We start from the raw sequence: 14,789 nt of genomic DNA on the forward strand, positions 1-14,789 counted from the left end.
TCTGTAACATTTTATCAAATGCAATCTGCCCATTTTCAAGGAAAGACAACTAAAACTTTTAACGACAGCGCTTTTAAATTACAATTAAATCTCTATAAAGCAAAGCAAAAAGCAAAGACAATGATAAGGTAATTGCTACCATAGCCAAATCTGATTATAAATAGTTATTCCAATTTTATTTTACTCTTTTTCCCCTCATTCTCTGTTATGAAGACCAAACTCCCTCATATCACAAAATAAGATCAACTCCACAGACTTCTCTTCAGAAGCTGAATTATATGAAAAACAAAACCTAGGAAATTACAGGAAGGGCAATAGGTATTTTGGGTTCTTTTTAATTGTCAATTAAAGTTTAAACAAGTTAATACAAACTCCAATTATAAACTTTTACTTGACTCTGATACAGATTCTCACCCTTCCAGCTGCACTAGTAAGGTCACTTTCCATAAATGACCATCATGACCACAAAATGATAATTTCCTAAACCAAGAACAGCTTTACTCTAACGGGAATTACCTAGGTCCTTGAAGGTAAAATATTCTTCATGCTAACATTTACAGACATAGCAAAAACATGCTCTTATGATTTCTGTATTTGCTAAATGCTCACCCACTATAAACCAGTCCTTCCGCCTCCCTATCCACCCGCCTTGTAACTCTTGAATTCTGTAGGGGGGGGGGGAAAATCACTGATGTACTTTCATGTGATAATATTGAATTTCTTTAGAAAAAACACTTCAGGGATTGCAAGATGTATTTAAAAATGATTCTGTGTAACATTAATAATAACCCAAAGGTAACTCATTTCTTAGAATGTCTTCTTTTAAGAGGAACAGCAATAAAAAAAACAACCAAGTGCCTCCCAAATGCAGTGCTAGCTATGTTCTTGTCCTTTATCTATTTTAACTTAAAAGCTAAAAGATCCTGGGAAACTTTGGCTTAATTTCTGATTTAAAACTTAGACTCTTCATCCTGTATTTTTCCAGTTACCATGCAACAAATGCATATCAATATCAAGGCCATATACCTCAAGACAAAATTCAGAGCAATAGGACATAGATGCCAAGTACTTTGTCCCCGTAAAAACATATAGCCCACACCCCTGAAAAAGGACATTAGAATTCTACGGTATTTTTGAAGAGCCAAAAATCTCTTCTAAAGCTATAGGTCATAAAGATTTCCAGAAGCCACATCATACATAATCATAGTTAACTAATATTTTTTGGTTAATGTGCTATGTACTTTCCCCAGACTGACCATTTTTACAATAATCCTACATAGTAAACACTATTATGATCTCCATCTTACAAAAGAATTAACTAAGAAATACAGAAGGTTAAAAACGTTTGCCCAAGATCACCAGAAAAGCTGGGCTTCCAAACATAGCCTAACATCACAATACAAACTCCTTAATTACTCGACTACTTGACTACCTACCTGCCTGCCTAAGCACTTAACAAATAAACAATCCTTCAAAAAACATGTAGGCATGGATGTACTTCTACTTTTCTATGCAAAGTATATAAAAATCTTAACCCAAAAGAACCATTTGATTCAGCAATCTGAGCTTCCTAATCCATCATAATAACACTGATTTTATTCTTATATAAAACTTGAATCTACCTTAATTATGGAACAGCTTCTTTAAAAAGTTCTTCCTTTTAATTATAACTAACGTGTACTGAGGTAAGATGTGTACTTCACAGGCTTACCAGGTCAATAATCTTTTCTCCCTAGCCCTTCCTAATTCTTCACACTCTTCCAATTTCTTTTTTTGTCTCTTTCTTCTGTTTCAAAGTCCATGATCTCTGCCCATTGTGTCTAAAATTACCCCACTACCCCATCTGCCATAAATGAACACGAGTCTGGCTCATATTCAAATAACAAAGCTGGAAAGGACGTTAGCGAGATCAGGTCATCTTATCACACTTACTCAGATGCAGACACACTCACCACCAGGACACTGTGAACAGTGCCCCCTGAAACTGGGCCTGTCCCAAGCTAACAAATCCATTACTGGCCAAGGGAGGATTTGGGCTTCTCGCTGCTCTCCATTACAGTGGCCTCTCACTCCTTCTGTCTTGCCCACAGGAGGGACACCAAGTGGGAAGAAAGCCAAACAAAGGTGATTTCTACTATTGGATAAAAGGAATTTCAGCCCCCTTTTATCTCCTTCGCTCACAGAAAGGTGTTCTGGGCCCTGGCTTACCTGGAACCACTTTGTCAATTCTCTTTGTCTCCACCACTTACACACAGAGAATTAAACCAACAACAGCAACAATAAAAGCACTACCACCAGAAAAATGATAAAGGAAGTACATTTGTTGGGTTTTATACCCAAATAATGCCTAAAAGTCTTTAGAGGCTTTCTCGTAATGATGTGCAGAACCCATTTTAAAAAGTAACAATCACCAGATGTGTGGCTCTGATATGTCATGAATTGTTTTTGAAAACTTGCTACCTATTGTAAGGAATTACAATTCTAATTCTTCACTCCAAAAGATTTTTTAAGATATTGCTTTGGATAAATATACTAAGTTGAACATGAAGTTTATGAAAAGCCCTATCTTATAAATCATTCATAAAAGGGAGGGAGCAAGAGACAAAAACAAGAATATACAGAGTTATCTAAAAAGAATGTTATTTGTGATAATTTCATGTAGAAAGAGCTTTGCTTTACGAATGTCATTTGATCTCATAAATTAGCAAACATTCAAGAACGATGCCTTTCAGAATCTGATCACGACCTACTATAAGGAATACACACATCCTATGAAATAAAATTTTTACAAACCATTACCTACCCATACTAATTATAACATATTCTGATTTTTTTTAATACTGCTGATGACATGCTAAATTGGTTTCATGGCTCACCAGTGAATCACAAGCCACAATTTGAAAACCTCTGCTCTACAAGAATCACAACATGTCAGAATACGTAAAGACAAAGTTGCTAAACCCACAATCTTGATAGACTAATCACACCCCAAGAGGCTCAATGAACATTTTAGGGTGATTTGAAATAAAAGTCAAACAAACATACAGAAAAAATTTCCAAATAACATCTGCATTAAGAACAAGTTTTGTATTAAGAAGAGCTAAGTAAAAAGCACAGGAGGAAAAATAGATGCTTGAGATACACTGGAGCAAACCCATTAGTTCTCACCTTCATTCAATAAACTATCACTCTAAAACATTGCCAAACACTAGGACAAATTACGCCAATATCTTGTATTTTATATGCTACTCTACTCCCAATCTGGTTTTCTATTAAAATTTCAAGATCGGGGGGCGCCTGGGTGACTCAGTTGGTAGGGCATCTGCCTTTGGCTCAGGTCATGATCTCCAGGTCCTGGTATCGAGCCCACGTAGGGCTCCCTGCTGGGGGAGGAGCCTGCTTCTCCCTCTGCCCCTCCCCCCACGAGTGGCTCTAAATAAATAAATAAATAATCAATCTTGTATTAAAAATTCAAGATTAGGGATGCCTGGGTGGCTCAGTCAGTTAGGTGACTGACTTTCGGTTTCGGCTCAGGTTGTATCTCAAGGTTGTAGGATGCAGCCTCACGCTGGGCTCCGCACTGAGCATGGAGTCGGCTTCAGATTCTCACTCCCTCCGCCTCTGCTTCCCCACCCTCTGCCTGCTCACACTCTCACGAAAATAAGTAAAAATAAAATCTTAAAAAAAATTTTCAAGATTAGCTATAGAGGGTAGTAGGGAAGGAAGTAATCCCTCAACAATTGGGGATCAGTGCTGACACCATGTCCCAGCCCTGGCTTCCCTTCTACTGAGTGCAATTTCAGAAGAGATTCTGCTGCACAGTCCCCCCACCTCTGCCAGCATTTGAATTAGGAACGTGTGTATGAGACGGAAAGAGAAATATTCTCAAACTGCCAGCCAGTTTTAGCCAGACATCTGCCTTGATCATTGTTTAGAAATACTGACAAGCCAAAGTAAGGAGATTATTTGGTCTGATCGTAACTAATAAGCAACTGAAGGTGGCAAAAGTTTGTAACAAAGCGAACGTGAGTTCATAGTAAGTAATGTTCATTCTCCAGAAATGGAATGGAATACCTTTCAAATGACTAACAGTTCTGTCACTAGAAGTGTTAAGATTTCTTACACTGGTGGGAAATTAGAATAGATAACGTGAAAATCCCTTTCATCTCTGAGAAATCTGTAATTATTGGTTTAAATCTCCAACATCAGATAACATTTCTGAGGGACGTTAGAGGGTCAGATGGTCTTTTAGGCATCCACAAAAGATAATCCTACCCATCAGCAAAAACATAATGAAGATCACACTCCCTGCCCCCTCCCAAATCAATGGCTAGCCAAGGAAAACAAAATCAAACGTTTCATTTTCAAAATACCACCACCTGATTTCACAAGCACACATATAACTCAAAAATCTACTGAATTATTCATTTTAAATAGATATTCAGTACATTGTGACATCAATTAAAAAAAAACTGCTTAAAAAAAAAAACACATTACCAGCTTTCCATCTTTGTAAACAAATTATTTCCCTGCACCAACCAAAACGATCAACATTAGAGCCGCACCCCAATATTTTCTAACTTTCTCCTTCAAATTTATTTTCTCATATATTCAAGTTCTATTGCCTTCTTCTCAGTTTCCTAAATCAGCAATCACCGAAAAGCATAGTAAACTAAGCTCTAATGCGCATCTCAATTCTGCTGCTGCTATTCAAATGGCCCATTATTCTATTACGGAATGTATCTTTCCTTTAAGAATTTAAGTCGCTGCCCAAGTGTGTGCAGATTCTTTAATGATCTTATTTCCTTCCTTCCATGAGTTAAGGAAATTCACTTCTAGGCACTTCCATGCTACCACTTCATGGCTCAGCTGTCATTTTCTTCCCTGGCTCCTTATCCTGCAGCCACGCGAAAGAGACTCTGAAGACTAACAAGGGAGAGGAGGGAAACCCACAAGGCTACTCACGTCAGATTTGGAGGACATGTTCTCCTCTGCGTCGGAATCGTTGGGATCCACGATATCATCAAACGGCGGTAAAGTTGACTTCTTCTTCTCGGAGGTCTCGCTTTCAATTTTGACCTTTCCCATCTTGACGTGAGACTTATCTTTCGCCTGTTTTTTGTCGGCAGAACACGTGAGGATCAGTGGGGGCGCGCTGGAGAAACTCTTAAATAAAGCCTCTGAGCTACTCTTCTTCCTTTTTTTGGCTGAGAGTTCTTCGGAATCTGAAGCGGGGGGCCTTTTACTAGGAGCCTTCTTGTCTTGCTGCCCACTGGTGACGGTGAGTAAGTTACTGTCTGGTTTGGGCTCTTTTGACATGGGTTTCGGTTCCTTGAAGGCCATCTTCGGAACGATCTTCTCTTCTTTCAGTGGTTTGTTTTCTTTGGGTTTCTTAGAGGATTCTTTGGAAGATTTGTTGTGATCCCTGGAAGGTTCTTTGAAGGCACTTTTATGTTCTCTGGAGTCTTTAGAAGGTTTTTCCTTGTGCTCCTTCATTAATTTGTGAGGCTTTGAAAAACTGGTGCTGCTGCTGCAGCTGCTGCTACAGCTGCTGCTGCTGCTGCTGCAGCTGCTGCTGCTGCTGCTGCTGCTGCTGCTACTGCTGCTGCTGCTGCTGCTGCTGCTGCTGCAGCTGCTGCTGCTGGTGTGGATGCTCCTGTTAGGGTCCTGCAGAAACGGGACAAGAAGATGTGACTCAGAGCTGCGGAGCGACCAGGAGGCGCAAGCCCGCTTCCCGGCATGCTCCACCTCGACGAGAAGGATCTCTCTTTGACCGCTCGCAGATGCACTGCAAGACACAGCCAGAGCCTCAGCCTAACAGGTGGGCACGGGCTGGGTGAGGGCCACGATGGTCCAGAAGTTCAGGGGGGCCCAGCCGTCTGCCCCAGCACGACGAGCGTGGTGCTCTAACCGTCTCAGTTCAACAGGTGTTCACTGAGGGCCTGTCCTCAGATACACAGAAGGGTAACACACGGCCCCGACTCTCAGTAATGAGGACGTAGCCGGGAGCTGTGGGGGTTCCAAGAGCCACCGATAATGTGCTAGGACAACAAAAACAAGGGGGGGGCGTTAATTCTGTGGGGGGCCTGGGACAAGAATAATTCAGAAGTGTATGGAGAATTCAAACCTGAGCTAGATACTCGAGGATCAACAGGGAATTACTATGAAGAGAAGAATGAGAAAGTACTTGGAGACCAGGGACTAGAGTGAAGCACAACAAGGAGGGATCAAAGCACAGATTATGCTTGGGGCGCAGCATTCAGCTACAGCAAAGATTGAGAAGGAGACAGAAAAACAGACAAGGGTCACAGAGTTGGCTAATATTAATCCACAGGCCGGATGACATTATATTTTAAATGGCTTTTTAATATAAAGAATCACAAGACTCAAGAAAAGAAAATAATTCTCAATTTGAAATAAAAGGCAATTATTTTTTGCTATCCAAATTTCAACAGCTAAGGAATAGGTCTCCCATCTACTAGCAAAGGAAAAAAATTAACAGAACAAAGATTTTTACCTAATAGTTATTAAATGGACTGAAAAGTCTTTAGTAATTACTGTTGTGCAATGATGAGGAAAGAGTTCATCACTGCCTATTCCATTCTAAATGTGTTACCTACTTTTTCACTCATATAAGTACCTCAGAATATATAGCCTACACAGAACCTTTCTATTTAGGAGCAAAATTTAAATCCAGACTTAACATATTTGTGAACCTCTACCATTAATAGTAAGAATAAGAAACAGAAGTAGATCCTTGACATGCAAAAATCCATACCAATACTATGAAAGAAAAGTTCTTTCTTGCTTACTTCCACCTCCTAATGGAACCAATGACAAATAAATGTCCAAATTTTCAACCAGAAATTACATCTCCACGGTTTGCTTATTATGCTGTACCTCTAACTCACCCACTTAAAATCAGTGCTATGTAAGCCAATCTTGTATCCCTTCAATATCTAGCACGATACAGAAAAGATACTGGGCAGGGGCTATGCTTTTCCCTAAAATGAACAATACTTTTAGGGTCTATGCTCCCCCCGCCAAAAAAGCATATATATGAATAAGCATCAGAAAGTAATACTCAATGTGAAGCTAACAACCAACAAAACTAAAAGGCAACCTACAGAATGGGAGAAGATACTTGCAAATGACATATCTGATAAAGGATTAGTATACAAAATATATAAAGAACTTATAAAACTCAACAAAAAAAAATAATCCAGTTAAAAAATGGGCAGAAAACATGAATAAGCAGACATACAGATGGCCAACAGACACATGAAAGGATGCTCAACATCACTCATCATCAAGGAAATACAAATCAAAACTACTATGAGGTATCACCTCACATCTGTCAGAATGGCTAAAATCAAAAACACAAGAAATGATAAGTGTTAGCAAGGATATGGAGTAAAAGGAACTCTCTTGCTTTGCTGGTGGGAATGCAAACTGATGCAGCCACTGTGGAAAACAGTATGGAGGTTCCTGAGGAAGTTAAAAATAAAACTACTCTACGATCCAGCAATTACACTACTAGGTATTTACCCGAAGGATACAAAAATACTAATTTGAAGGGATACATGCACCTTGATGTTTACAGCAGCATTATTGATAATAGTCAAATTACAGAAAAAGCCCAAATGTCCATCGACTGATGAATGGATAAAGATGTGGTTTGTGTGTGTATATATATATATATACACACACACAAACAATTGAATATTATTCAGTTATGAAAGAGAATGAAACCTTGTCATTTGCACCAAATGGATGGGACTACAGAGTATTATGCTAACCGAAATAAGTCAGTCAGAGAAAGACAGATACTATATGATTTCACCTGAGATCAAGAGTTGGATGCTTAACCAACTGAGCCACCCAGGCACCCCTATAAATGGAATTTAAGAAACAAATGAACATGGGCGGGGGGTGGGGGGGAGGAGAGGAAAACCAAGCAACAAGACTCTTAACTACAGAGAACAAACAGATGGTTGCGGGGGGGGGGGGGGGGGGGATAGGTGATGGGGATTAAGGAGGACACTTGTTGTGATGAGCACCACTTGTTGTATGCAAGTGAGGAATCACTCAATTCTACACCTGAAACTAATATTACATTGTATGTTAACTAACTGGAATTTAAATAAAAACTTAAAAAAAAAAGGAGGTACTACTCAAAATGAAAAATTACTGTTCTATGTTAGTGGGATTATGTACTTTTTTCTTCTCACAATTTTTTTTCTCATTTGCTCAACAAAAACAAAATGACATATACCAATTATTCCATTTATTTTTCTCAAGTGAGCATTTGGTTTCAAACTTCTAAAATGGATAAAGTTACTATGCAAAGACATGCTTTTATGCACCAAACTAGATGATTCCTTACAAAACATCTCAATCTGAGAAAAAAAAAAAACCTCAATCTGAGATTTAAAAGCAGAATGCTAAAGATAGTATTCATATTACTGAAACTACATTATTTTATAAATTCTATTACAAGACATTTCCTGGCATGTTAAGCAATACTATGAATAATTAAAATAAAGTATAATGGGCAAACTAAATTAAGGAAGAACATGTGAAATCTAATATCCTTGAGTTTTTTTTTTTTATTGGTTTGTTGACTCACTGAATTTTGGTAACTTGCAATCAGTATTCTAATTATGGCTCTATAACACCCAAGCATTGCTGCTTAATATTCAACCTTCATGGAGTATTACACATATTTTTATAAATGTGACTTTTAAAAATACACAGATTTTTACTTACCAATATGTTTCCTAATATTAAGCATTAAAAAAGAGTAAATTTCAGTACCAAAAAAAACAACTTCTACAGAGGTCCTTCTATGATTTTTTTTTTTTTAAGATTTTATTTATTTGACAGAGAGAGAGACAGTGAGAGAGGGAACGCAAGCAGGGGGAGTGGGAGAGGGAAAGGCAGGCTTCCGGGCGAGCAGGGAGTCTGGTGAGGTGCTCGATCCCAGGACCCTGCGATCAGGACCTGAGCCAAAGGCAGACGCTAATGACAGCCACCCAGGCGCCCTCCGTGATTTATTTTTAAAACCCTTTTGTAGGACAAACTAGAATTCTTAATGCAAAGTCCACAGCGGTATACAACACAGACTCTTGTGTCACAGAAAGTTTAAATTCATCTTAATTACATACATATGATGTTAAGTATAAAACTCCAGAAATTTTATAACTTTTTACTCCCACGTAAGGTATTTAATGCCCACTGTCAGCTTTTCACCAACTCAACAAATCTTCATAAAAGCAAGCCACCCAGCTATTCTCGCACCTGCCCCTTTACCAAAAAGCTCTCTTTAAATTAAGACAACTGAGAAGTAAAAAGAAAAACATATTCCGTAACAACGCCCCAAATAAATAGAAATTTAAGAAATAACAAAATGGGGGCACCTGGGTGGCTCAGTCGTTAAGCATCTGCCTTCAGCTCAGGTCAGGGTCCCAGGGTCCTGGGATCGAGCCCCACAACGGGCTCCCTGCTCGGCAGGAATTCTGCTTCTCCCTCTCCCACTCCCCCTGCTTGTGTTCCTGCTCTCGCTCTCTCTCTGTCAAATAAATAAAATCTTAAAAAAAAAATAAATAAATAAATAAATAACAAAATGATGGAAGAATGGTCCCTAGTATACTGGACAACATTTTCTTTGTCCTGGGCCTTGTGATAAATGGCAAAGTTCAGAGGTACTGTCTGTCCCCTGACTCCAGAGTCACACATGCAATAAACGTAAAACAGAGACTTAGATGCAAAGTCAGGAATTAAACCGTTACTGACACAGAATAAAAGCTTTTACTAATTCTCAGCTATCTATGCCATATATATTGGAGATCAAGCCACTGGCTTTTTAAAATTTTTACTGAACTATTAACCTCAACATTAAGTGCCACTAAGCAGAACAGACTAATTACCATTCAATGCGAAGTTTACACGTGTTGTGTAATTCAAATTCTCTTTGCCTGAGGCTCATTAGGACAAACTGAATATCAATATTAGGGAGAGCAAGTGTGCATAATTCAAATCTCAAATATTTAAGGCAAATGAGTGTTTAAACATACATATACATATTTGCACTAATTTACTACCTATGAATATAAGATACAGAATTTTCTTTCATCCTCTCAGATTCTACTGAATGCTTCCTTGTTTTAATTTTCTGGAACAGAATGGGTCCTTTTAATGTATAATCTCTTCTAATACTACTTGTCAGCAACTCTAGTAGATAGCTCACGAAAAGGTCTTAACTAGTGGACAAAATAAGGTTTTCTGATTATTTGTGGCTTTCAACTACTGTGTTATCACCATGTCTTCTTCCTAATGCCACTGATAATACAAAGCTGATTCTTTCTCCAGCTCCTGTCTCTTCTCTTATGCTCTAATTTTCAGTCTCTGTCCTACTTCATAGTAGTTCTCTGTCCTAGCTTCTGTGTTGTACAAGATTTTCAGATCATTCATATCTTGTTCAGTGAAATATGCATACGGACAAATAAACCCTCCCAGAAGAGCTTTATTTATCCAAAAGCAATAAACTCTCCTCTAAAAGTTTATCTGTCCACAGTGCATCTGAAAAGGATACTTCCTAGAAACTGTAATATAGTGCAATAGAGTATGCATATGAAAGGCTGGGTAAAACAGTCAAAGATAAGCTTTCAAGCTAAAAATCTCTCCTGTAACACCATTAAACACATGACAAATGGCACAGAGGGGTGACCATTTGAAGCTAAGAATAAAGTATAAAAATTCAGGATTCTGGGGAAAAGGAGGACCTTAAATTTGACTTACCTCCCCCAACTTTAATCCCAAATCCAACCCATTTACCTTCTTGAACCAGTCAGCTCTGGGAACCAACAGTCAGTGAATGAGGCCTGAAGAATGTGGCCATGGGATGATGGGCATCTTGAAAGAGGACTGATACAGTCTTGCTCTGCTCTGGGCCCTAAGCAAGACTCAGAAAAGTTGTGCACACAGATAATATGCACAAGTATGGCCAACCTCCCTGCTCTAAGGATGTTCAGGAGGCGCTCAACAGGAGGGGAAAATCCCCTCTACTCTTGAGGCTGGAGATGCAAGGAGACCAGAAGGAAAGTAGAGGGCCTCTCAGGTGTATACACATGAAATACACAACATGCCTGTGTCTACAGTAGAGGCTGAGATGCCTATACCTTTCATCACTTATAGGATTACAAAAACCTAAGGTCTCCTAACAACTCAACCTGAACCCCAATGCACATATAAATAACATATCTAGGAGTCGGTGAGAGTAGGAGAGAGCAGAACTACCAGATTTTCTGAAGGACACAGATGAAACACTAAGGTCAAAAACAGTATGAATGCTTCAGAAGAGGCACAACAGAGAACAAAAAATAATTTCCATGGATTTAAAATATTAGCCGAGATAAAAGGTAAAAATAGAACCCCCAAGCTGAGTAATTCAGTAGATAAATTAAAGGACAAGATAGACTCTAGACGAACCATGAGAGACTATGGACTCTGAGAAACAAACTGAGGGTTTTACAGGGGGATGGGTTAGCCTGGTGATGGGTATTAAGGAGGACACATATTGAATGGAGCACTGAGCGATATATGCGAACAATGAATCATGGAACACTACATCAAAAACTAATGATGTAATGTATAGTGACTAACATAACATAATAAAATTTGGGGGGGGGGGGCGCCTGGGTTGCTCAGTCATTAAGCATCTGCCTTCGGATCAGGTCATGATCCCAGGGTCCTGGGATCGAGCCCCATATCGGGCTCCCTGCTCGGCGGGAAGCCTGCTTCTCCCTCTCCCACCCCCCCTGCTTGTGTTCCTGCTCTCGCTATCACTCTGTCTGTCAAATAAATAAATAAAATCTTTTAAAAATAAATAAATAAATAAAATTTTTTTAAAAAAAAAGGACAAGATAGACTCTAGATGATGGCATGAAGGATCAACTGGAAGAAATCTCAAAGCATAAAGTAAAGATACAAAAAGACAAAAATCATTAATGGAAAAGAGAAGAAACCTGAAGAACAGACTGAGGAGCCCTAACTGATGTACCAACCATAGGAAGAGTTCCAGAAGAATCTCTGGAAGGAGGAAAAGGAAAAGATAGGAGAGAAGCAATAGTTAAAGTAATACGGAAAAAAAGTAAAGACTGAATTGCAAGTTCACAGGGCTCTTCAAGATCCAGGCAGGACTAATAAAAGAGACACACTCAAGAACATCATGCTAAAATGCCTCAACTTTAAGGATAAAAATAAAACTTTACAAGTTACCAGAAAGAATAATTACTGAAAACTAAAAAAGAATGAAATTACATGGGACTTTGTAACAGTGGAACTGAGAAGAACAGTAAAATTGAGACTTCTGGGAGAAAAAGCAGAACCACCCAAACATCCTACACGCACAGTCAGTGTGAAAGAAGTGTTTGCCAAAATTTAAGGATTCAAAGAGCACATCATCCACTGCCCCATCTAAGGAAAGGACTTGAGAAGGGATTTTAACGAAACAGTAACTGAATTAGAAATGAGACCTTTCAGTGTGGGAAGATGGAGAGGAGAGGAAACAAGAGTGCAATGTACCTTGCCTTCTATACAGAACTAAATCTAAATGGATAATCAACTATCTGGAATATGTAATAGAAGTACTGAATGTGAATTACACACACACACACACACACACACACACAAAGGCTAACAAAAATCTGGATCTAAAAAATTATCTGTAGAAATTTAGGTACGTTAGAGAAGGTTGGAGTATCAAGGTGAAGGAAAATGTTGGTATCATTTTTACATGGTAAAGTAGAAAAAAATTGGATTATGAGCCAATGAAAGGGAAGGTGGCCAATAATGAAATGGAAAAGTACAGAACTGCCACATAAACAGGAGGAAACTCAGAAATGAATATCAACTTGAAAATAAAAGCAAAATTCAGAAAAATGGAAAAAGTCACAAACATAAGTAATAAAATCAAGTATTACAGAATAAAAAAGGAAGCTGAATTCTCCCACTGAAAGACAGATTGTTAGACTGGGTTAAAAAGACAAAGGGCATATACAGACTGTTCATAAGAAATACAACATCAAACAACAGAGAAAGTTTTAAGATGAAGGAATAGGCCAAGAACTATGCACTAATTGGCCCCAAAAGAAAGAAAGCATGAGTGCTACATTCATATCACACAATGTAGAATTCAAAGTTAAGAGGACCAAACAGCATAAACCGTTTAGAAGCTATGTTATATGAAGCAAAAGGTATTGAATATGAAAGAAAAACTTGAAAAACATTTCACTGAAATGAGAAATCACTAAATCTTTGTCAGAAATGGTCAGATTTAATGAAATGAGCATAGACATAGTGAAACTGGCAGAAACAATCCACAAATTTAATAATTATATATAAAACTTTCTATCTCTTGCATAAAGTTTACAATTTTATATGTGCCCATGAAACAATGAAAAAAATCAATCATAAAGGTATCATAAATGAACTTTAAAATAATCTTTTAAATGCTTGAATGGATTATATTGGTTGGTCATACTCTAATAAAATTAGAAAAATCAAGACAAATCAGTCAGAAAAAAATAATGAAAAGACCACTTCATGTAAAAAATCTAGGAGCACAGGGGCGCCTGGGTGGCTCAGTCGTTGAGCGTCTGCCTTCGGCTCAGGTCATGGTCCTGGGGTCCTGGGATCGAGCCCTCCATCGGGCTCCCTGCTCAGCGGGAAGCCTGCTTCTCCCTCTCCCACTCCCCCGCTTGTGTTCCCTCTCTCTTGCTGTGTCTCTCTGTCAAATAAATAAATTAAAGAAAAAATCTAGGAGCACAGCAAAACATATGCTAAAAAGAAAATGTATACCCTTTACTGTATTTATTTTAAAAAGGAAAAGAAGGGGCAGGGCAAGGGGGTACAGGGGAACCAAGCATAAGAATACACTTAGTACTCACTCTGAAAAACTAGAAAAAGATCACAAATATGCAAACATTATAATACCAAATATAATGAAGAAAGTAAAATAAACAAATTTCGTGAACATCTATGCTTTAAAATAATGGCCTTAAATGTATATTTGAGGTTGAAATTTTAAGGAGAAATTTATCAAGTTAATTCTGACAAATTTATCGAGTTAATTCTGACTTAAAGGAGATCTACAATTTCTTTTTAAAATCAACTAGAAAAGGCGAAGTTATTTGAATTTAAAATCATGATCTAGGGCGCCTGGGTGGCTCAGATGGTTAAGCGTCTGCCTTCGGTTCAGGTCATGATCCTGGAGTCCTGGGATCGAGTCCCGTGTCAGGATCCCTGCTCCTTGGGAGCCTGCTTCTCCCTCTGCCTCTCTCTCTCTCTGTCTCTCATGAATAAATAAATAAAATCTTAAAAAATAAAATAAAATAAAATAAAATCATGATCTACTATAAAAGAAATAAAACTGAGGAAACAGTAACATAAATATTTCAAAATAGGTAGATGAATACCCCAAAAAACAGCCACACAGTTGGGGTATTGGGGGGAGGTAGGATTGGGGGAATAGTGGAGCAAAGTGGACTGCTGATAATTTTGATGGGCTTAATTTTTATGGACTTTTTAGTACCATTTGACTTTATAAATATTTTTCTGAATAAATATTAAGACAAGATTGTACAGCAGATAACATCTCAACAATTGGTAGAACTAATGAGGAAAAAAAATAACCAAAATTGATTTGAACACCAAGGCTAAAACTGGAAGCAACAAGGCCCAAAACTTAACATTTATCAGTCAATAGGTAGGGAGCTAAAAGAACATTA

General features: G+C 38.2%; 1 protein-coding gene across 3 annotated transcripts in view; it reads right to left on the reverse strand.

Moving 5' to 3' along the window:
• MLLT3 (MLLT3 super elongation complex subunit) overlaps positions 1-14,789 on the reverse strand; it is a 280,535-nt gene that overhangs the window by 68,342 nt on the left and 197,404 nt on the right. For all 3 annotated transcript variants that reach the window (XM_028107267.2, XM_028107268.2, XM_028107269.2), the window contains one exon: positions 4,966-5,667. In XM_028107267.2, coding sequence (XP_027963068.1) covers positions 4,966-5,667 — 702 coding nt within the window. The remainder of the gene's footprint in view (positions 1-4,965; positions 5,668-14,789) is intronic.

The sequence above is a fragment of the Eumetopias jubatus genome, unplaced genomic scaffold, assembly GCF_037043125.1.
Source record: "Eumetopias jubatus isolate StellerSeaLion01/CBP00866 unplaced genomic scaffold, mEumJub1_p1.0 scaffold_15, whole genome shotgun sequence".
In the NCBI taxonomy this organism is placed as follows: Eukaryota; Metazoa; Chordata; class Mammalia; order Carnivora; family Otariidae; genus Eumetopias; species Eumetopias jubatus.